The sequence below is a fragment of the Accipiter gentilis genome, chromosome 33 (genome assembly GCF_929443795.1).
Source record: "Accipiter gentilis chromosome 33, bAccGen1.1, whole genome shotgun sequence".
In the NCBI taxonomy this organism is placed as follows: domain Eukaryota; kingdom Metazoa; phylum Chordata; class Aves; order Accipitriformes; family Accipitridae; genus Astur; species Astur gentilis.
The window spans coordinates 13,505,721-13,529,488 of NC_064912.1; the positions used below are offsets into that span (position 1 = coordinate 13,505,721).

General features: G+C 46.7%; 1 protein-coding gene across 1 annotated transcript in view; it reads left to right on the forward strand.

The window, feature by feature from the left end:
* Nucleotides 1-253: 253 nt before the first annotated feature.
* Nucleotides 254-23,768, forward strand: part of FAM20C (FAM20C golgi associated secretory pathway kinase) — a 59,700-nt gene continuing 36,185 nt past the window's right edge. Inside the window, 4 exon segments of the mRNA XM_049791324.1 lie at nt 254-801; nt 803-1,029; nt 3,022-3,194; nt 11,995-12,073. Of these exon segments, the coding sequence (XP_049647281.1) occupies nt 481-801; nt 803-1,029; nt 3,022-3,194; nt 11,995-12,073 (800 nt within the window). The 5' untranslated portion in view covers nt 254-480.

A 23,768-nucleotide genomic window follows, 5' to 3' on the forward strand; every position in this document is an offset into this window, starting at 1 on the left:
TTTTTAATTATTATTATTTTATTTAATCAGTGCTAGCGTCTGATGCCGGTTTCTCTCCAAGAACCAGTTTTCCCCTATTTGTTGTGATCCCTGTAATAAAAAGAGAGAGAAACCGTGAACAGATGGCTCTATATATTGCAGTGCCGCCGGCATTGTTTTCCTATTGATTTTAAAGGCTCGGTCCGGTGCTCCTTTTTTAATTATTTCCCCCCCCCCCCCCCTTTTTATTTTTTTTTTTCCCTCCCCCTCCTAAGTTCTTGATGATACTGAGAAATGAGGACCTATTGTTTTTAGCCTGTTTGTTTCTCGGCGCCTATGGAGATAACTTTATTGACTTGATCGCTCGCTTCCCGATCCGAAAGCAGCAAGCCAAAGCCCCGGGGGGGGGGGCTGGAAGCCCCACGCCCGTCCGGGCTTTTTCCACGAAAGCTTCTCCCTCCCTTCCCCCGCTCATTTATTAACCGCCCCCCCCCCCCGGCCATGAAAATGCTCCTGGTCCGTAAATTCCGGGTCCTGATCCTGATGGTGTTCCTCGTCGCCTGCACCATGCACATCATGATCGACCTCCTCCCGCGTCTGGAGCGGCGGGGGACCGAGGGCCGGCCGGGCTGCTCCTGCCCGCCGCCCGCCGCTTCGCCTCCCCGCGCCGCCCCGCGTTGGCCCAGCAAACACACGCTGCGGATCCTGCAGGATTTCAGCGCCGAGCCGGCCTCCAACCTCTCCTCGCAGTCGCGGGAAGCGGCGGGAGGAGGAGGAGGAGGAGGTGGAGGAGGAGGAGGAGGAGGAGGAGGAGGGGGGGGGGGGAGCGGAGGCGGCGGCGGCGGCGCGGCCGAGGCGGTTGATCGCCCCCGGGGCTCCGCGCCCGCCGCCCCCCGCTGCCGCTACCGCCGCCGCCGCCGCCCCGCTGGCCGCCCTCTTCCAGCACCCGCTCTACCGCGCCGCCCTGCCCCCGCTGGCCGACGGCGACCTCCTCTTCAATGTCAACAGCGACATCAGGTTCAACCCCCGGGCGGCCGAGCAGCCCGAGTGGTGAGTAACCGGGTCGGGTCGGGTCGGTTCCTTAACGGGGGGCTGGGGGGCTGCTCCCGGTGTGGAAAGGTGGGCCGGGGCTTCTCCCACCCACCCCCGCCCCGGTCCCTGCCTTCCCTCTTAGAGCGTGGGGTCGAGTTCCCGGGAATCGATGGAACAGGCTGGCTCGAGCGGGCGGGGGGTTAAACGGGGCGATTCGGGGGCACCGGGAAAAAGGAGGAATCCTACGCAGGCTTGACCGCTTGCGTTCCTTCCGAAAAAAGCCGGGAAATCCAGAATAAACACAGGAGCGGGAGAAGGCTGGGGTACTGAGGCCAGGCCAAAGGGTCCGTATGCCCCGATAGCCCTTCTCCAGCCCCGATAGCCCTTCTCCGGCCCTGATATCCCTTCTCCAGCCCCGATACCCCTTCTCCGGCCCCGATATCCCTTCTCCAGCCCCGATATCTCTTCTCCGGCCCCGATATCCCTTCTCCGGCCCCGGTAGCCCTTCTCCGGCCCCAGTAGCCCTTCTCCAGCCCCGGTAGCCCTTCTCCGGCCATAGCCAGAGGCAGACGCTACCCAGAAAAACAGCGCAAGAAAGGGCGAGCGCGGAGAGCCTCCCTCTCCGGTACCTTCCCAGTCTCCCCCTCGGAGGTGTGGGGGCTAAGCAGTGGGACCAGGCAGTTAATAGATGGAACTTTTCTCCCAAGCAAGGTCTGGTATCACAAAGGCATTCATCCGAGCAGGTATTTCTGCCTTCGGGATCTGCTCCGTGCTACTTTTTTCAGCCTCGATTAATTCCCAGGGTCCTAGCACCTCCACTGCTCTCCAGCCTTCAAAGCAGCTAGTTGCCTCTGTGAATCGTATGCCCTGTTGGCTCGTAAGAAACGCTGAGAAATTTCAACGTCTGAAAAATCAAAAGGCTTAGTCTAATACAACAGCACCCTCTTCCAAACACACTGACATTGTAATGTTTAAACAGCTGCATTGTACCGTGCAAAAGCTCTGTCAAGCCGCAGAGCAGCCAGCGTGAGCTAAACCTTTAGAAAGAGAGGCTAAATATTTCTGATTTCCGCCCCACGAGCACGTGAATTGTCCAGGCCCCTTCCATCTAAGAATCAAAACTGACTGTGAAGTGAAATAACCTGCAAAAGTTCTGGTTTCTCTGAGAGGAGAGGGGGGGGGAGAAAAAAAAACAGAGAAAAAACAAGAGTCACGGATGTACGAACATCTGGAGATGACTAAAACTAGAGGACTTCTGGATGGAAGAAGTGTGATGGTGTACGCAGTAGGTGAAGAGTGAAGTTATCGCTGCTGTCCACCATGCAGCTGCCTGTTGTACCTATTTTCCTCAGTGGCTGCAGCCAAAGTTCACAGAACTAACATGAAATTGAGGAGTTAAAAGTCATTTTAACAGTTCTTTGCTGTAATAGGGAAGGGGCAAAACCCTCCAGAGTTATTTTTTAGCGACCGGTTCAGAGTGATCCAGTTTCTTCTCGTTCTCTCTTTTTAAAAAAGAGAAGAAGAGAGAGTGGGAGCGTTTGGTAGAACAGGTCAGGTCACCGCTGCGCTCTCCATTTCCCTTGGAGGTCCCTGTTAAATAAGGGTTCGGGATGATGCTGTCGTTTGGGTCAAACTCTTAAAAGATGTGTGCAACATAACACAACTCAAACACAAAATCAAACTTGCAGCTCTGTGTTTCTGCTATATAAGGGCCTCTGCTAATGCTCCGTGGTGTCACCCCGCATTTTGCTCCTGACTTTCATGGGCGTTCAGTGAGGCGCGATGAGGGGAGGTGAAAATCCATCTCCCCCTTGGCCCCAGGTGGGAGCCGGCTCCTGGCGTACAGCGGGGACAAACCAGGGACTTCTCCCAGCCCTGTAGCGCTTTGCTTTTCCAAGTTGTCACATTTTGAAGCCCTGTTTCTTGATGCCTGTTACAAACCGTAACATTATTTTTCTCTCCTCATTTTTGGGTTTTTCTTGTGTTGTTCTTTTTTTTTTTTGGTGGTAGGCAAAACGAAGATAATGAAGAATTTTTGCCAACTGGAGAAACCTCCATAGACTCCTACCCAAACTGGTTAAAATTCCACATTGGCATTAATCGGTACGAGTTGTATTCCAGACACAATCCTGCAATTGAGGCTTTGCTACAAGACCTGGTCTCCCAAAAGATAACCAGTGTTGGTATGTTCAGATATATATCATTTTTTTATCATTATTTGCTCATTGTTCAGGATCTCATTGCTGTTTGAATATTAATATTTTGCATGGCTTCTCTCTGGCGTGCCTACAACATTGCTTCCTGACTTCTGTGCTCGTTTTCCCTGTTTAACATAAAGAGATACTGCCAGCTCTGTATTACCTGAATAATCGCAAAAGTCTGCCAGCGAGACAAACCCCATTCATTTCAGAGATCTTATAGTCACGATCAGGCTGAAAGTGCCCTATTCAGTTACTTAAAATAAATATGATGATAAAAACAGGATGGCGAAAAGCAGAGAGCATCTCGCAGGAGCTAGATTTGCATGATTAGCCGATTATTATTTCGAAGGTTGTGTCTGGCAGCGCTCGTTTTCCCGAGGAAGGAGAGCGGCGGCTGACCTGCAGCCCTGCAGCGATGGCTGCGGGAGGATCCGGCACCGCGGGGCTCTGCGGAGCCGCAGCTTCCCCGGGCATCGCGCGGGGAGCTCCAGGCGAGCCAAGCTCCCGATGAGCAGAGTTCAGCTCTGTTTATTCTGCTTGTAAATCCGCGACGGGTACGTGCCCGTGTCAACCTTTGGCTCTGGTTAAACAAGGTGACACAGTTCAGGGCTTGTTCTCCGGGGCTGTTTAATGACAACGTGCGTCTCTTTGAATTTAGCTGCGTAGCAGCGCAGGGGAAAAAACAAAACAAAACAAAAACCACAAGCCCAAACGAAAGGCCTGGGATGCTAAACAAATGCACACCCCGTGGTTTGCAGAGGTAGGGAGCCGCGGCACGGCCGGCGGTTTCCGTCAGCCACGCAGAAAATGAAGTTGCTTGCGCTGACCGCAAAGTTGCTAAGTCTGTTTCAGAGGGATGAAATAGCAGGAGCTCTGGAAAAGCGCTGATGGTGTGTTGGCACTGTGGGATGAGGTCAGCAGGTCTTTAACCCTGCAAGGCAAAAATTCCCCTGGCTTCAGCAGGAAACGGCCTGGGCAAGAATAGCACGAGCAGCCCTAAGGTTTACATTTTCCAGCGTGTGAATCACAGCGAGCGGCTGCTGAGCAGGAATAAGGGAGATCCTCTGTCGTCAAGAGCGGACTGGTTTAGCTGATCCGGATGGAGTAGGTGTAACATGCAGGATGCTTCACCTCCATGGATGGAGCTGCCCGCTGGCTGTACTCGGCACACAGCTCTGAGCTCCGCTGGGGCAGGATTTTGAATAAAGCAGTTTGCAGTTACCCAGGTGCCATCCCACATGTTGGATTCAAGGGTCCAGTGGGCACCTAGCTCATGAGAGGTGACGAACGGGCTCGTTTATTAACCCGCGATGGGTTTTCTGCCCCGCAAACTCTGGATCAGAGTGATTCCTTAAGGAGCTCAGGTTTGACAATTAAGCCATGTATTTTCCCTTTTCTAGCTCAGATGTGACGCTGCAGGTAGCAGCAAACTCTGCCCGTGCTCCTCTGGTCCATGCGGGAGGGTAACGAGGACACTGTATGGATGTGTCCCGGGTGATTTTCTCCTTGACATAGCCCTCACCTTTCCTAACCTCTCCCGTCAACCAGTGTCTGGAATATTAGTGACACGTGCGAATGGGGATTGAGCCAGCGCTTTATAACACATTCGTTAACGTTGCTCTTTGAGCACACCCATGGAGGAGGAAAAGATGCAGGCTGTAACCGCAGAGAGCAGCAGTGCCCAGGCTGTCCCCACCTCTGTGCAGAGGTGATGCTCAAGCAAACCATCTCCTGGCTCATCTGTTGAGGTTTACACAAAATGCATTGGCCGTAGCGGTGTTCTGTACTGCTTGGCTGCTAAGCGTATCGATCTCCATTTCCCTCTTCAACACTTGAGAGCTCAGCCGCGTTGTCTGCGCAGGAGGAGAGCAGCGTTTGCAGCAAACTCGGCAGCGTTCGAGCCACGAAGTCTGTCACTTCTGCAGAGCAGTGGGATGGTTAAGGTTGATGTAGGGACAGAGAAGCTGGTGGGAGAGAAAGGGAGGTAGGACTGAGAAGTAACAGTTTACTACTCACTCTTCACTTGATCTTCTGGGCTTGATCTTCGCTTGTGCTTCTGGGCTTGTTGCTTAACCTCTCTATGCTTCAGTTAACCTAGCTGCAAAATGGTTATCATAAAAAATAGGAGTGAAATCCTAACCCTGGTGACGTAAGTGGAAGTTTTGCCATTTACCTCCCTGGGGCCATGATTTCACCTAATGTGTCATATAGATGTGTCATGAGGTTTCCATTAATTACGAATTTGATAGAGCTTTCAGATCAAGGGGGGAAAAGGGCCACGGGACCACAGAGGAAGATTTACGATCGTTATTAGCGATTTCCTATGGGATTGTCTCTCTGTTAATGTTTGAACAAGGCTCTTCAGAGCCCAGTAGGGCCTCTTATGCCCCTAACAAAAACACCGAGCCATGGTTTCTATCAATGATTCAGTACAATTTCCATAAACTAGAACATGAGGTCCATTTGGTATTGCTATTGGTCGCTGTGGGAACTGAGAGGGAAGGATTCCTACACATAAATCCCAGGCTAAAATCCAGCGTATGGAAATGCAAGGGGTCTTTTGCCAATGTAGAGATGCCAGGATCTGAATTTTGCTGGTAGCATCCACTGCCTGCCTCTGTGGGGATTCAGGAGTTTTGTCAGGTTGCAAAGCAAGAAAGAGCATATTGTTAATATACTTTCTTTTTTATTACACAGTGCAGCATCTCTTATTTTATGTTGTTGCAAATTCTTTGGGTGCTTAAAAATATATGTTTTAAAATAATACCTGCCAGTTTTCAGCTTACTGCAGAGCAGCAGCAGGGATTCAAAAGCATGTCAGATGATTAATAAAGAGTAATATATTTGACTAAAGGGCATTTATAGGGCTGTTACATTGTTTTGCATATTCCCGCATATCTTCTAATTTCGCTGGGTTTTTTCCTTACGGTCCATTTTTGTTGTTTTGCTTTTTGTTTTCTTTTTTTAAGGCAGCTGCAAAGATGCCAGGTTAGAAGTACCAAATAAATGGAAACCTTCATAATGCCCAATCTTCAGGCTTCTTTTTGCAAGCAGGACAATTAAATATCCAAGCTTACATGCATTAGATGAAATGGGATATTGCTTTATCCAGTTTCTTCCCAGTGTTCAGATTTGCTTTGGCTCTAATAGAATTAGGTGATTTGCTGTGCGAGCTCTCGATACCTACAGTAATTAGATCCAAACTGCAGCTAAATGGCTTTCTTAGCCACATTGTAATTTCTCTGCTCAGCTTTGCATTATTTATGGAGGAGAGTGGTGACCAGATTGATCCCCCGCCATCTATCAGAACTGCTCACACGACTCTGTAACGTGCAGTGTTATTTTAAAATGAAAACGGTGACAGAAGCAATTCCCAAGAGCAGGGAGCACCAAGGTGACATTTTCTTGATGTTAAAGTTTAAATGGAACAAATCAATGGATGGGAAGGAGCATCACATTCAGCTCCCACAGTGACACCTAGAGCTGGCCTTGAAAAGGACAGGGTTACGCAGAGCTTTCGAGCTGAGGATGTATTCTGTGCCCTGCATCAATATATATATATATATATATATTTCCTATTCATTTTGTTCAGCATAAAGGGATAGCTCTTAATTTGATTTAATTCGCTGAAAATTTCCTCTTGCCACAAATAGGAGCCTAGAGAGAATTGCTTTTGCACTGAGCACTGAAACCCAGTTTTCAGAAGAAGCACATGCACAGGCAATTGCACATTTCCTTTGCCTTTCATAACTGTTTATTGCCTGCATAAATAACCATAGTTAGCTATTTTCTTGCATATTTACAAGGCGTCTGTGCATAATTGTGGCAGCGCTGTCAGCAGTTTAACAACAAATATGGCATGGTGCATTGTAGAGGCAGTGTGGTCTTGGTCTTGCTTGTACTGCTGTCCAGAGGAGCTGTGCTGTGGGATTGCCTGCGAGCAGAATAAGCTTTTGTAATTCCTGTCTTTCATTGGGTTTTATTTTTTGATTCTTTAAATTCTCTGGTTGGAAAGGTTTGGAAATATTACCTGACTGAGTTCATTTCTGAACCTGCAATGCCTTCAGTTTGTACAGGCAGTAATTAGAAAGCAAGCGCACAAGATTACTCAAGCAGTGAATAAATGCTGCAATTAACTGAGGTGGACTCTGCTTCAAGTCAGTTAAAAAAAAAAGAAAAGAGAAAGGCAAGATGCTAAATATTGAACATAAATTCTGGTGCTAAAGGAAATTATAAAAATCTCATCCAAAGGAATGGAAAAAGTGCTGTTGAGAATGTGTGAAAAACACAATGAAATGTAGCACCATCGATCTACTGTATAAGAAAACAATGACTCTGCCAAGAGTCAACAGATTGATTTAATGTACAATTCCAGATGAAAGGAGGGGACTTAAAATGTACAACAAAGCCTCTGAATGGTTTCACAGATCTCTTCCCCTCCAGAAGTCTTTTACTCTCTTGACTAAACCGAGAAAGGCCTTGAAAAAAAAATTAGCAGAATTGGCTGAACAAGACCAGATTAAGAGATGATGAGGGCTTGAATTTGTTTTGAAATATGTTCTTTACAGCTTGTACAGGGCCATGTCTCTAGCCTGGGGCAGAGTATTACTTGTTAAAGCCAATCAACACGTTTATGTTAGATTTAAGCTTGATCTATAAATAGGAGTCCAAAACGCATCCGAACGTCCTCTGTTTCAGATGTTAACTGCATCCCAGGCTTTGACTGGATCTCACTTCTCAGGCATTAGCATTGCACAGTTAAATACATTTTAAAATGAGGTAGTGCATCTTCTGTATCGGATAGTGTCTGTGGATCAGGAAGGGAATTCAGGTCTTGTATTGGCGAGGGGACAAGGTGGAGAAGTAGCAGACGTGGCATGTGGCCATGACAACAGGCTCATAGGTGTAAATGGAGTGGGGATTTTTGGAGGGTTGATCCAAGGTCTGTCTGAGAAAACAGAAGGAATCCCACCGCTTTCACTAGTCTTTGGACAAGACTCCAATCCCACAGACACTCGAGCAAAAAGATATCTCAGGGGGTTTTTTGCAAAGCCTCCTAAAGTTAGGAAGATTTCTGATCACATCCGAAAGCCGTTGCAGTGGGTTAGCAAGAAAAGTTAATGCTGCTTTCCATTTCCTACTACTTTGCGGGGAAAAGAGAGGCTTTGAGTTGCCTGAGGATAAGAAGTAATGATGGTATTGGGATTTGTTTTTAGCGCTATGCCAGTACCTCCAGGAACTGTATGAGACTTGATTTGAGGTACCTGCTGGGAGCTAGCAGGTTTATAAAGTCTTTTACAGAGCTGTTCATGACCTGTGATGATACAGTATATTCAGAAATCTTAAAAAAAAAAAAAAAGGTGAATTCAGAGTGTGACTAGTGGTTCCCTTGGAGTCAGAACAGCTTTACGTTGCAAGGCCTTCTTAAAAATACCTAAACCTGCTGATCGTAGACGTGACAGATTGCGATGGTGTACCATCCTCCAGTGTCTTGGAAAATTGTATGTGCTGCTTCTAGGTATTACAATTTCTTCAGAAATGTTCCTGCGGGCAGTAGGTGAAGCCACAACGGCATGTCCGGATGAGCAAACAGTGTTTGTTTGGGATAAGCTCCTGGAAGATGATGGGGCTTCTACTGTTTGGCCGTAATGGCCAGAGGGACTTGTTTAACTGAGGTCTGAGCAGGAAAGGGAGTTCCTGGAGGAATACAGCTCGGAAAATGAGAGGGAAGGCAGTAGGCAGATGTAACGCTAAGTTAGGACAGGGGAAATAATCTGACCTAGAGGTCTGAGTGAGTCATCTCCAATGAGATCTGCTCTTTTCTGGCATTGCCACCCCCAAGATTTGGGCACCCTGGACTGCTCCCAAGTCTGCTTAGATCAGAGATGCATGAAGGGTCTTGCTGAGTTCAAAAGGACAGTCTAAGCTCAGGTGTTTCCCTCTCTGCAGGGATTACAATGTTAGACTCTGTCTAGTCTGGACTTGGAGGGTGGCTTTGAATCACCTCCAGCCTGGCCAGCGCATCAGCGCCACCGAACGAGCAGCCAAAGTGGGAATATCTGCGTGCGAGTCCGGATCATGTGCGGGGAAGCCAACGTGGAGCTCTGGCACGGGTTTTTGGCCACGATGCATGTGGCTTCCAGCACACCCTGCCGTAAGGCACGACGGGACGCCGTTCTCACCAATGTCTGTTTTGGGGAGGTCCAAAGTTTACTCCTAGTAGCAGTGGAGGGACAACATGCCAGCAAAACTTGTGTTCAGTCGAGGCTACTTTTGCAACCAATTAAGGCAATACAATAAGATGGATCTAAAAAGACCAGGGTGATGCTTTTGTCTTACTTCAGCTCAATTCCTTCTGACAGGAAACCAGGCCTTTGTGTCTCATGGAAGAATTATTCTGAATTGTTAATCTTCTGCATACCTTTCCCTGCTTGGTGATGACACACTCGTCGTTGAGTTCGGCTGCTAACAAAATCATTATGTGTCGAGTGGCTTCAATTTGCTGAGAAGGCAGTCTTCTTAGTGTATCTGAAACTTTGTGCTTCAAAAAGAGCGTGCTGGAACATCCTTTCTTCTTTTTCTTTGCATTGCTGTGATTTCCCAAACGCTTGGCTTCCCAGCCGGACCTCAAAATTGGCTCTATCTTTCTCTTTTCTCTCATGGGCTTACAGGATCTTTAGTATATTTTGGACATACCTGTCTCATGGAGGAGAGGGAGCCAATCTCTAAGTCCTGAGCTCCTCAGAATTGAACGAAAAACCATAAATTACATCAATTTTAGAGAAAAAACATTCTGTCTTCGGTTGGTGTGAGCAGTCTGCAAGCAGCTGTGTTGAGGTCGGTGGGCAGTTGTGTCTGACAGACGGGAGGCAATTCTGCCCCTTGGTACTGAGGCTGATAGTACTGATCTATATGGAGACAGCCCACAGAAACAGGGGTGCAAATTCAGGTTCTGCCTTAAAGAGCTGGGCAAATCCTGCGCCTTCAGCAGCGGCTGGGCACGGAAGGTGGTTGGGGCTGGTCCTGGGCATGGCACGGGAGATCCAGCTCCCTCTTTGCTGTCCGGACTAACCAGGAGTGTTCCCAGAGTGCGTAGCTGGGCTGTGATGGTCCTAGGGCAGCACACGTAGGTTTTTGGCTGGAGGATTGCTGCTTCTCGTTGCCTTCAGGCTCTGGGCTAGGTACAAAAACGCCTACTGCTCCTTCTTCCCTCAGGTGCGGATCAACTGACACGTTCTGCACAAGAGAGGGAGTTTAATATGGGTGAAAGCCATGTGCTTCTGCTTTACCTGTTCAGTACAAGTTATTTAATGCCCTTTAATTTCTAATTATTTATTTGTTCCTTTGGGATAAACTGGAAATGCAAGAGAAGGCTGGGGTCAGCAAAACAGCAAGGCAGGAGGGATTTTATTCTAGAGGAAGTATAATTACACTGACCAGATTTGCATAGCATTTTGTTGCAAAAATATAGATTACAAGTGCTGAAAGAGAGCTGATGACCTGTCAGTAATAAGGCACAGAGACGAGTAATTAAAAGGATGTGCAGCTAATGGCATTGGTTAAAGGAAAAAAATGTACAAGCTATATAGGTGGAACAAGGGCAGCTCTAAGCCAAAATTTACAGAGCAAGGTAACTTGACATTATGTAGTTCTCCAGTTGCCATAGGTTTTGTCAGAACTGTAAAGAAAGGGATTGATTATCTGATCATTCATAGGAAGCATTTTTAAAGGACTGACTCATCCATACAGACACAACTGCCATGGCCTGCCTCTCCAAACACAGAAGTGAATTAAGGAATCAGGGTATAGGTCATTTCATTTATTCAGAGCAGTTTTGATTGAGATGGTAAAAATGCAGCCGGTTTGCCAAAGTATATATTTATCTTTTTTTAAGTAGCCTTATCATCAAGTGAAATGCGTTTTTATGAATTCTTATATTAAAAAAAAAATGGCATTAGAAACACTATAATCTGGCTGTTAACATGATACTGTCCAAATTGTTCCGACTGGTATGAATAAATGTCAGTCTTAAATTCCCATTAGCTCTTCAGCTGGCAAGTGAGCGCATTTCACGTTTGAGCAAAGACAGCCCTCGGTGTGCGGTGTGGACCCCAGTCCCTGCCGCCTCCATGTGCCCTCTCCCAGCAGAACCAGTGACCCGCTCCCCACCGCTCTGCTCTCCTGTACGAACCGCCTCGGGATCCCTTCAAGTTAATGGATGGGCTTGGATACATATCCGTTGTGCATAGAGGAGGTGAATTTATGTATCTCTACTGCTCGGCAACAATCGCAGCAGAGAGCTGAGATTGCTATAGTAGCTGCTCATACTTTTAATGAAGGCGATGTCTGCTGCGCATTGGACTGTACATCCCAGCTGCAGTTGTCTTCGAAAGCACCCCATCCTCTTCCCCGGTGCGTGTCCCTTGTTAGAAGGAACTCCAAAAGTCATTGAAGACAGAGAAAACAAGACTCCAATGGTCTGTTCCTATACACGTTGCTCAGTTAGGGTGCTTATGGAGGTCGTAGTGGTCAGCTGAAGAAGACAAAGACATGTCAGGGACTATGATCCATTTTCAGTCCTGGTTGGCAGCTCAAAGCCCTCTCTGATACTCTGCACCCGCTGAATAATCTCTTGTCCAGTTCGGATTACCCTGCTTGGTGCTCAGATGCTGCAGTGCTGAATCTAATAGAGAGCAAAAGATACATGATTTTGTTTCAAGGAAGCTGAATGTAAGTAGATCCACATGTAGCATTTTAAAGCGGTTTTGTTTTTTCCCCACAGCGATGAAATCAGGAGGCACCCAGCTGAAGCTGATCATGACGTTCCAGAACTATGGACAAGCATTGTTCAAACCGATGAAGTAAGTAAAAAAAAGTCTGTGTCGTAAAGTGAAGTTGTGGTGGAATAGCCTGTTGCTATTTTCTAAGCCGTTAAATGTTTACTGTAGTATCTCTCAAGGTTAATGTGTCTGGTTCCCTAGGCTTGCTGCTGAATGTAGAATGTAGGGTCCGTGGAAACCTTGCCCTGCCAGGCTCATACTAGGTACTGAGGAGTCTTCAGATACATTACAGCCTTCTCAGGAATGTTATTCACTCTGATCTCTGTGAAATCTCCCGTCATAAATACAGGATGTTTTCGGCATTTCTTTCTTATGTAAACTTACTCCGCAGGCCTGAGCTTTATCTCATGTCAGTGCTCCTCTGGAATATGGCCAGACAAGAGAGATGGTTCAGAACAGCTTTGCAAAGAGCTAAATAGCATTTGTCCGATAAATTATATTTAATCCGTTGATTTATTGTTGTTTGTATTAAAGGTTCGTATTAGTCATTTGGCTGTGGCTATGCTGACTCCTATGAAAATAAGTTTATCTGAGAGCGGTACTGCAAGGGAATGAATCTAGAAAGGGAAGGACTGGGATGATGCAGCCTTGGTTTGTGCCTGCCTAGATCCCATTGAGATGAGGGAAGTTATTCAGATACAAAGCAGATGTAAATGAGTTCTGAATCCTGACCTGTATGTTTGTGTTGTAATAAAGAAAATGACTCTGTGCTTATTGTAGAGGGTTTAGCAAAGACACTTGGGGCTGCAAAATGTTTAATGAAGCTACTCAGTATCTGTGTCAAGGGTACTACCAGAATAATAAATTCATTTCCTTCTTTTGTTCCCACTGTAGGGAAGTTCAGTTAATTTCCTCTAAGACAGTACATAAAAGACTAAAGTAACTGAGAACGAGTGGTTTGGAATGTGTGTTGGCATTGTGTTACAGCGATAGTGGGGAGCACAGCTCAGGGGGTAAGCTGCTGCCTGGAGACTGAGAAATTCCCTGTTTCACTATAGATTTTGCTCTTCTGACCTCAGACAGCTACAGATTTGACTTGATCTTACTTGACTGCCAGAAGGGCCAAATAATTGGTCCCACTTGCTTTCAACCCAAGTTTGAGCAGGAACCCTCCTTACGTGCTGTGTGTTCGTCCTGGGAATCACAAGGAAATCCTATGAACTTCCAGGGAGTCCGAGGCATTCGTGCAAAGGCCAAATGCTTCTGGGTTATTTCCCAAATTGCACGCAAATTTCTCCCTGTTTCTAGTGGATCATTGATTGCCTGAGAGAGGTCAGAGGAAGCCCAGATAATACAAGTCAGAGGGAAGGTGGTACCAGAGAGCATCTGCTCCAACATCTTCCCTTCCTCTCTCTGCCCTCTCCCTCATCTTCAGATCATCAGATTATCCGTGCATGGGTCCATCCCCTATATCTGCAAGTTTGATGCATATAGGTACAATTCTTAGTTGTGTCTTGTCCCACATGCGAAATGAAGAACTCACCAGGTTCGAGCAGCCTTTAAGTATTTGGCAGAATCATGGTTGTGCTATTGGCTTTTTACATAATGTGTGATTTGTTTGTTCTCCATTTGCTCAGATGCAGATAATCTCAATCTTTATCATTGGTATGACATTGTAATTCTGGGAATGCTAATGAGGTCAAATCACAAGTTTACCGTTTCTACTGTTCTGTACACAGCCTCAGCAGGATGATGGATGACAATAGGGGTATAGCCACATTCCTGTGTAGAAGCAATTACTACCATCCACTAGAACAATAACAGAAAATGATGATGTCTTAATCACTCCCTTTGCTTGATTTGAAGGGCAGCAACACCCTATTTTCTCACTGCTCTTTGCATTACATACGCTACTGGAAAAAGCAGCGTTAGAGCTGCCGTGTTCCCAGGCACCACACCTTACGGTAGCAATGCTGCCGCGTTTGTGCTGAGCGTCGCTGAACACATTAGTGATTTTGAATAAGGATGTTTGCGAGCATTTGTCTTCATTCTGATAACAGTGAACAGGGAGCCAGGTGCTCTGCTAGCGTAAATCTTCCGAGCTCCTTTGGCATCTGGTCCCATTGGCCTCTTTCACCAGCTTGTGGACTGTTGTTGATGAAGTTCTTGGAGAGATTGGCAGCATCATTTCTTTATACAGAAATAAGCAGCCTAGAACTAAAAAAAAAATAATTAAAAAAAATCAGACTTTAAAGCTATGAGACTTCTTCTTGTAGGACCTTCTTCAGGCCGAAGGCACCTTCCAGGCTGTTTCTGGTGCTCCCTCTTTTCTGCAGGGTACCCTTCTGATCCAGGCTTCTCAAAGCTGGCTGTGCCTTCCCAGGGCAGGAGGCTATAGGGAGCTCACAGGTCAGGGCCAGACATCTCTGGTCATCAGGACTGGCAGTATAAAGTACATTTTTTTCTAAATAGTTTAATTTGAGGACCATAAAATGTCATCTTGGTGGCTACTTCTGAGATGAGGTGAAGGAAGCCCTTGGTGGATGGTCAGGATGTCTCCATGCGGCGCATCCTGTGTGTTTCAGTTGTGACTGTTATCAGCCCCATGGCCTTTCAAAGCAGCAGAAATTATGCTTTTCTTTCTCCTGAGTTGATAAACCTCTTCATACAAGCAACCTTCTTCATGAACCCCAGGTAACAGGAACGTTAAATAGTACTGAGTGTCCAGCTGCAAGTGAAAACTGGGGCCTCAGTTTATCTCTCGGTGCTGGAGGGGGCAATATGAGTTTCGTCTCTATATCAGACTGAACCGAGCCACTGTTTTTTAGAGAACAGAGTTGGCATCAGTAGGATTTCAGGCCTGATCCCAAGGAAAACTGGTAATCCAGAGTTTCCCACCCTGTCTGGGATGTGAAGTGCTGAAAGTTGAATGGTGTGAAGTACGTGTAGGGTAACACGTAGACACGAGACCAGTCTCTACCTGGATTTAATTCATTTGAACTACCTGGAAAGCTGTTTTTGCTATACATTGCCGTACTCGGTATCTTCCAAACTGAATTAATACCTGTGAACCCTTCCCTGACGCGGTCGGGCATCTGCGGGCAGGAGGGGAGGTCTCCAGACCTTTGGCAGTGACTTCTGCAGGGGAGTCACAGCAAAATGTACTCGCTGGCAAATTGCTTGAAACCCTACAGAATTCATCTGACTTGCTCTGCCCTTTCCCAGCCTCCCAATTCCACGTTGAATTTATCCAGGGAGCAAGCCAGCTCCAGAAAGGCCCAGGCAGGATTTGGAAATGAGGAAACCAGAATCTGCCTTTGGCACCTTTTGTGCTCAGTGTTTGACATTAACTGACAACTCTTCATCTGGTCATTGATTCAGGCTAGTGGAGCAAATGAGAGGAGGGAAGCTTAACAGTCAGGGAAATGTGATAGTGGTAAATAAAGCCTGATCAGCTGCAATTATTTTATTTGTTTGTCACTCTGCATCTTCATTTCTGAAATAATTGCCCATAAAGTAATGCAGAGCAAGCCAAATCTCTTTATAAATCCTATGGCCCAGTGTAGATTCCTTTGCTAATTCCAAATGCATCATAGAAAAAGCGAGTATTTGCTAAAACTCCGGGGAAGATTTAATGTATTTGCAATGTATCTTACAGTTAATGTGTAGTTTTATTTAGCTCATAACAGTTCAATCATACAAAATTATTACCATATGGGACAGGAAAAAAATAACAACCTCCCCTTCTCCCATGATTAGTGTGTATAACTGTACTAGTATTGTACAGCATAATAAAATTTATTTACATGATCGCTGATATCTGCAGCTGCAGCTTTCTGTATGACTTATCAGTCAGGTAGGGATGGTGTAGAGCCATAAATTTCAAAGGGCTTTGGCGTATTTGTCCAAAAAGAACATGCACTTTATAGTTTTGTTTGGTTTCCCTTTGTTTCTGCTAGCTGGTGGAGTTAAATAGCTGGCTCAGCAACAAAACCAACACACTATTTTTTTCCTTCCAAGGCTTTATTCTTGAAGGGGGAGATTCTGCTCCAGCAGAGTCAGGGTTAGGATTCCTATTGCATATGCTGGTGCCAGGATTTTGAGAGAGGTTTTTACAGCTCCTTATGGAAAAGCCAAATAAGATCGAATAGAAAATGGCATTTTGTTATAGGAGTTGTGAGAAAAGTGTCCTGTGGTACGTGTTTAAGAATGACATCTCTCATTCCCAGTTTTATAGACCGCTTTGTAGAAATGTGTAGAAAGGGTATTCATTATAAAATCTTTGAGGTTTATTTGTTCCATTCAAAGAAATACTAGTGTATCTAGTGAACTCGCTTTTGACTGAAACTGAGATAAAAGCCAGTTCTGTTCCAGCTTTAGATTTTGCTTGATATTTTTAACATCTTTCTTTCTTCTGTTTTTATAAGTCGCAGTACAGGATTGGTAAGAGCCACATGGCTGTTTCTTTCAGTAACTGAAGTTCGCAGTTAAAGTCTTTATTAAAGTCACACCAATTAGCATCAGGGTGATATCAGGCCAGAAGAGACTTTTGGGGTCATGAAATCCAGTCTCCTTGAATCGCAGGCGATTGTCTCCTGAAATCCCGTTCATTAACTGATCAAACACTCCCGATCGCCTTGTTTGTACCTTTTGCCCCCGCTATGCCTCCTGAAACTCGCTGCTGTAGAAATGTTGTAGAAACGTAGAAATGCTGTGGGAGCATCTCCTGGTTCCTGCAGCCCTCAAGAGACACGACCCATCCCAGCCCCAGCCACAAAATGAGCTGGTAGTCACAGTCTAGCGCCAAGCTAGTGCCCTGCCGAAATAAAACAAGCACACTCACCTTTAACCTTCCGTAACGTTCCTGTGGCATATCTTTTGGCTCAAAGACATCCACACTGTTAGCTGGGCTGGAATCTAGCAGCCAAGGTCATGGGGAAGATAATATTTTTGTTTCGAGTGGCAAAGGAAAGCTTTTTACTGGCTTTTAAATGTCATACATACAGCGACAAAGGATTAGCAACGTTCTTTAAGTTTCTCTTTGATTTCCTTTCAGGATTGCTCAAGAAATAATGCATCTTTTGATAGGGATATTAAATAAGCCAAACAATCCCCATAATATAAACAACTGTTAATCGCTTTCATTTCCTACAGTAATATTCCCTTTCCAAAGCTGCAGTGTGACTGTTGTACCTGTGAAATGCACCCTCCAGGCCTGATTATCATATCAATTAGGCTGGTATAATTCTTCCGAATTGGTAGCATTGCTTCCAAATCAGAGGAGTCAAAATGAACCTCCGAATCGGGGCCCGTGGAAGATTGCTTTCCTTATTACATTGCATATCATGCTGTTTTGAGGAAATATATTTTGCAAACCTGTTGCATTTCAGCTGGCAGGCATCCAGTATAAACATACTGTTATAAGTCAACATAGCAATTAAATCAAATTGCAATGTTTTCTCTGAGCAGCTAGAGAAGTGAGATATGCATACAGTAGCTGCTATGCTAGAAGCCTTCCAGGATTAGCACTTCGGCACACTGGAATGTGCTGTGTGGAACCTGACTGAGCAGTCGCTGGGCAAAGTGCAAACCCAGCCGCGATGTTTTGTCACTTGGCTTAAGCCGTGTTACTCTCCCAGTCACTGGAGAATGCTGGTTCTGCGCAAGGTGTGTTACTGGCGACCTTAAGCTGAATAAACTGGTTGGAAAGGTTGAAGCTGGTAATCCCAGAATTCAGCTTATATAGGCGTATTTTGAAATTGCAAGGAGCGCTGTCTCGTTACATCATGAAGAAGAAATGTTTTCTTTGCTGCTGGAAGTAATAATCAGATATTCTGTAGACCTCGTCCATGAGATTTTGGGGTTTTTAAGGTCATTCAAATCCTTACCTACCAAATCCCTGCTGAAATGTTTACCCGAGTGAGACTGACAGGCAGATTTGATCGTACTTACATCAGGAATAAATCTGGAGTGAACTGGATGAATTATATCACTTGATATTTAAAGTACATGAGAGCTGAATGTGGTCCTAAATAAGGACACTAGAGGTTGCCGTGTAGTATTTTAGTTCTTTAACTTTTGGTATATTGTGCATGAAATATTTTTCTCTTTCATAACTAATCCTGTTCATCAGAGCAGACTTCTTCAGCATTTCAATGCAAATTGTGTTTTCGGACTCAGCCCTGCCTCTGGTCCAAATCTCATTTATGCATACTGGAAAATTTGCGGTGACTTCAAGGGGAGCTGGATCAGGACTGAGGCTGACTGACGGCCCTGGACAGCAAGGAAATCCAGTCTTCTGTCTGTCACTCTGCACCGCATTTCCCCTTGCCACAGCTCAGCAACTGCTGGCTGAAATATTGATCAATCCCATCCAGCCCAGGAGAGATTTGTTCTCAAATTCTGCAAGCATGTTTATGAAATGACCCCGGAGTCAAAGTCTGCAAAGTCCAGGTAGCTCAAAGGTTGTCCATTTCGATTAGGATCCGTAGGGATCCGCGGCAGCAGCGTTTCACCGTGCTGACAGCCAGGAAGGAGAAAACAAACCTCTTTCCCTCTCTTTGGGCACCGGCTCTGTTGCGGTGTCCCAAGCCGAGCTGCCCTGGGTTTTCCCCTCCTGGAGCCAGGCAGGAGCTGCTCGGAGCCGGGACAGGACAAGATGAATCCCGGCGGTGGGAGGGAGGAGGCTTTTGCTGGATATCACCGTGTCCGTGGGGTTCAGCCCCATCCCACTTCCCAGCACTGGGAAGCTGCCATCCACCACTGCTGGTGAATTCTCCCCCAAATCCCTGTCCCCTCGCTTCCCACGGCATCTTCAGCACCTGGCAGGAGAAGACTTTGCTCTGCGGCTCGCAGAAACGTCAGCCCCACAGTCCCTGTGACTGGGGCTTTTTGCACAAATAAGTCAAGCCTTGCCTTTTTCAACTCGTTTGTTGGGGTTTCTCCAGCAGATGATAACACGATGCTTGGTATCTATTTTTGTTCGTGTCTGACACAGACGCAAATGGCCACAGGTACTGACTGTACCTGCCCCTTGTCACCGTTTTAAGGAAGAGCTGAGTGGGCAGTCAGATTTTACAGTAGTGAAGTGTCTCTGCTTGATTAGCCGCTTTCTAAGTGCTTGTAGAATCTTGCTAATTAGTCTTCGGGAACAAAGACATCCTGGTGTTTATTTTTTCTTTAAAGCCAGTTATTGCAGCAGCTAACTTTTTTTTTTTTTTTTACAAGTTACCACAGTGTATTAGGAAAGAAGCATCTTCAGTGTCTGATTTTAATCAAGCTACTTCTTCATTTTAATTTTCTACGTACCAAGAAATGCAGTCCCGTGGCTTTGTCTTTTAATCAGAGACACACTTTCAGTTCCTCAGTTTATTAGTTCACACATTTTACCCTGTATCGTCCGTGCAGAAAAGCGGCAAATGTTATCGAGGGAAGAGCTGGCATGAAATACATAACCTGTAATTTACTACTAAGTAACAGGGCTTGGCACACAGGGGACTCGTTGGGTAGCAGTGAAGTAAGATGTCCTTAGTAAATCTAAGCAAAAAAATGTGTCCAAAATGTTTTCAGTGGGATATGCAGATACCACTACCCTGAAATATTTCATGGGAATTTGTCTCCATTTCTCTACAATTTATAATCCTTAAACTAGGCTCAAGAGACTGAAATTCAGGGAGGGAAAATGATTTGTGCAAGACTTGTGGTGTAAACTAGAGGCTGAAGCTGTTTTCCCTCTGGAGCAGCACGCACAGCTTTATCCTGGAGACGAGTTGCACCGTACTCATCTCCCCCCTTGAAAGGAGTTATTTTTGGATGTTTTATGGAGCTAAATCGCTCCCCCTCTGCCCTTGGTCCTTATCTCGCACAGGGATAGCTCTGGGGATCCCTTTGGAGGATGGAGATGGGGATTTGGCCACTCACGCCAACATTCGTTTGGAGTTTGCTTACTCTTGGAACATCCAGCTCCTTAAAGCCCTCAACATTTCTACAGGTTTCTTGAGTTAGGGCTGCTGGCTCTCGGAAGGGGCAGGAGATAAGCAGCAGGGCAATGGAGCTGATGAAACGGGGTGTCTGGTGGCTGAGGACCCGCGTCCAGCGTTGCTGGAGGTCACCAGTTCGGGCGATGCAGTCCCATGTGGTCAGTGACGACGTGAAGGCTGGGTGGCATTCGGGAGAGACCCACAACCGAAGGAACAGTGTCTTGCAGGTCAAGACTTGAAGGTTTTGGCAAAGCTGAGAGCCGTAGAAGAGAGCGCACAGCACATGTCCAAACGACGCCCTTGGCACGGTGCTATTGGTGACTCACTGTTGTAAACAAACAAGAAAGTGGGTTTAAAATAGCCGTAATAGCTGTTAATAACACAGCTTTAGGACATGCTGGACATTTTTGACTTCTTATGTTTTTTCATTTTCAGTATCTGGTTCAATAGTGTTAGTACTTGTTGACTTACAATTTTCCACCCTGCCGTAACGTTCTGCATGTGGGTAAATAAAAGTGAGAAAGCCTGAAAGACTCATTTGCATGTGAAGAAGTAGCAGAAACCCAGAGTAAATAGCATCTGCAAATGTGTGGGAGCTGGAGAGTCGGGGGGGGGGGGCAACAAAACTGTTGTAAATAGAAACAGTTTAAAGTGCTGGATTATGCGCTACGGATAATAAAATACCCCAAGCCAGCACGTAAGCCAGATACTGTTCTCAGCAGCAGCGTCCAACTGATCCTGTTAGCACTTCAAGCCCCTTTTGTAAACCTTGCTAATCAGTGGTCCAAATTCTTCATGCAGGGGTGGTCACCGGCCAGAGGACAAATAACGCCATGGCTGTGCATGGAGACCTGTAATAGTTAGCAGAAATATTGCACACAGGCTTCGGATACACACAGGCTATATATGGATTTTAAACTGTTTTGATTAGCTGGCATGAAGTGGCAAAAGAAATGAAGATGTTAAATTAATCTGTAGATTTAAGGGGAAATCCGGCAATGACTGGTATTATTTTCTTTAGTTTTCAGCATGACTGGCTTGTATTTTGTTTAATTCTACCTCCTGATGCACAAGAAGAGAATTTTGACCCCGCGTATTTGTCTTTCCCTGTATTTTGTGCCTGTTTGAATCACCACGATACGATAATCCGGCCAAAATTTCAAACACGTCTCTTTTGCATCTGATTCTTTAGGGGTTTATTAAGCAGAAAATCTGATTCCCAGGGCACAAACCCCAGAGGTTTTTCAGCCTTTCGTGTTGCAAGCCCAGGTTCTGTGTCAGAGCCCTGAGTTGAGCCTCAACCAGGAGGAGGGGAAGAGCGATGCCGTGGTTCCGACGCCAGCTCTGCCTCCCTGGGGCTTTTTTTGCTGGCAGAAGGACGGGATGCAGCGAGGAGGCTTCGGGCCAGCCCTGGGCGAGGTGGGGACGGCAGCCGTCCCCTTCGGCGGACACCCAGTGCCCCCACGAGCCTCCGTCTCTCCCCCCAGTTCCCACCAGCGGCCAGCCTGACTTCTGGGGGCTCTGACACCCACAAAACAGGGTGCCCGAGGAGGGCAGAGCCCGCTTTCCCCGTTGCCTGCCTAATTCTCGCATTAGAAGAGAATTAGGAAAAAAATTAGCTGGGGGAAAAAAAAATAAAAAAATTAGCTGGGAAAGCCAGCTCCGAGTTGAATCCATCTGGTTTTTTGCAGCCTCCTGCCCCCAGGTATGAGAGCTGGGGAATTCAGCCCCAAAAGTGCCCTTTTTTGCTCTGCCTGACCTACTCGTTGCTGCCCGTGGGGAGCTGTGGGGGTTCCTGCTCTTCTCGTGCCTTTGCTTCGGAGAGTCCGGCTTTTGCGCTGCTGGTTGTATCACGGCGTCTTGAAGTCCTCTTGGCGCGCGCTGGGTGTTTTGGTACAGGAGCCGCTTTTTATGGACTTCTGTAGCACTCAGGGCACTAACGCTTCGCCTGAAGCAGCGGCGAAACCTCCGCTTTCGTGCTGCGGTACCGCGGGGCAGCGCCGATCCGGAGCGATTCCGCGGCTCCGGGCGGTGTAAGCCCAGCTGGGGTCCTGCTCCCGTTAGCAGTCGACGAGGCCCCGCGGCAAAGATGGGTTTTGCGGCGTATCCAGGCCACCTATTCAAATTCCGGCTCTTTTGGCACCCGTGAAATTGTCTGACAACTTGTGAGCGGGCACCGTGCCACGCAAGCAGATGGGCACGAATGTCCTGGCAGCCAAGAGCCTGGGATGTTCATCTGGCAGAGGGGAGCGAGAGCTGAGCTCCTCGGTGCTCGTGTCCAAATACCCATCCCTCCCGAAGTTACCGTGGGAAGAGCGGGCACGGCGGTGGGGTGTCTGGTTTGGGCACGGGGTGTTTCCCAGCGGGAGGGATACTCCCCACGGTCTCTCCCTGGTTCCTGCCGCTCCATCGCTGAGGACGAGGTAGTTTCCGAGATGTTTTCAGCCCCAGCTCCCCGATTTGTTGGGGACAGCCAGCACCAACGCTGTCCCGTGTCCTCCAGAGACTCACCCTGAAGGCGACAGCACAGCAATTCTTTTTTTTAACTACCTCTGCTAGGTGGTTTCCTACAAGAGGCTGGCTCTTGCCAGAAGTGAATCCTGGGATAAAAGGATTAAACCAGCCTCTTCGAGGTTTCGCAGAAATTGTCACAAGGGCTTTCTTTAAAACATAACTCCAGGGAACGCTTATCGCCCCGAGGGGCAGCTTTTCTCACACAGGCACGCATTTCATGATGATTGACACTTCGTTAATTAACTGTTATTAATTAACCCCATAATCTGAAAGGATGGAGGGGAAGAATTCCTTGCAGGCCTGGATCCTGTCATTTCTTTGAACACACAAGTCCCCTGTTCTGCTGCACTCCCAAACCCATCTGTCTTTGGGACCGAAGGAGCTCATAAAGAAGGCAGGAATAATGAACAACTTTTATAGCCCCCCCTTCAACCACCTTCATTTCCTGACAGCCGCAGTTTAAACATGATTTGCAGGAGTGAGACTATTTGTACCTATTACTCTGAGTTTAGAGGAAGAGAAATATGGAAAAAAAATTAAAAAAAAAATCGGTTGTCACCTTTCAGCCTCCCCTTGTTCCCTGCTGTACTGCTGTGTAGGATATGATGCTGGGAAGGATGCGGGATGCGTCTGTAATATAATGCTGGCTCCGCGTGTGGATGGTCACATACCTCCTTTTAGGCTGCTCGTGCTACGAAAGCCCAAAGTTAGGACAGAAAACCATTCTTGCCTCTGTTTTAGCTCCAGCGTGATGACCTCCCCGCTGCTCTCCACAGCCTAAGCCGTCCTAAAGTGCCGAGCTGCACCCAGAGCGGCAGCAGAAGGGACAAATTCTTCCCGTGCTGACTTCAGCTGGGCTTTGCCGGTGTCCTTGAAGACTTTATTTTGCTCTAATCGTTTTGAGCCAGCCCATATCTTCTGCCAGTTCTGCCTGGTGGCCTCTAACAATCTCATATGTCAGGCAGCAGCATGATTACAGCTTTGTTTAACTTACTTTGCATTTGCCTTTCAAGGAGCAACAATGCAGCAATTCTGTAGACTAAATGTGGCCTAAGAAAAGAAATTGTCCTGTTTATCCACAAACACCAGCTTCTTGGGGTGATGCCAATCTCGATAAGACGGCCGTGGTGCTGATAAGCCAATAGTCATAATCACCGATCAGTGTTTTGCTGATGTTTTGGCAAGGTTTTTTGTCCAATATTGTTGACCCTACGCTTTTCCTATTATGTGCCGCATCCTTTGGCAGGAGAAAGACCTTCTCAGGGATCAGAATGGTACCTATA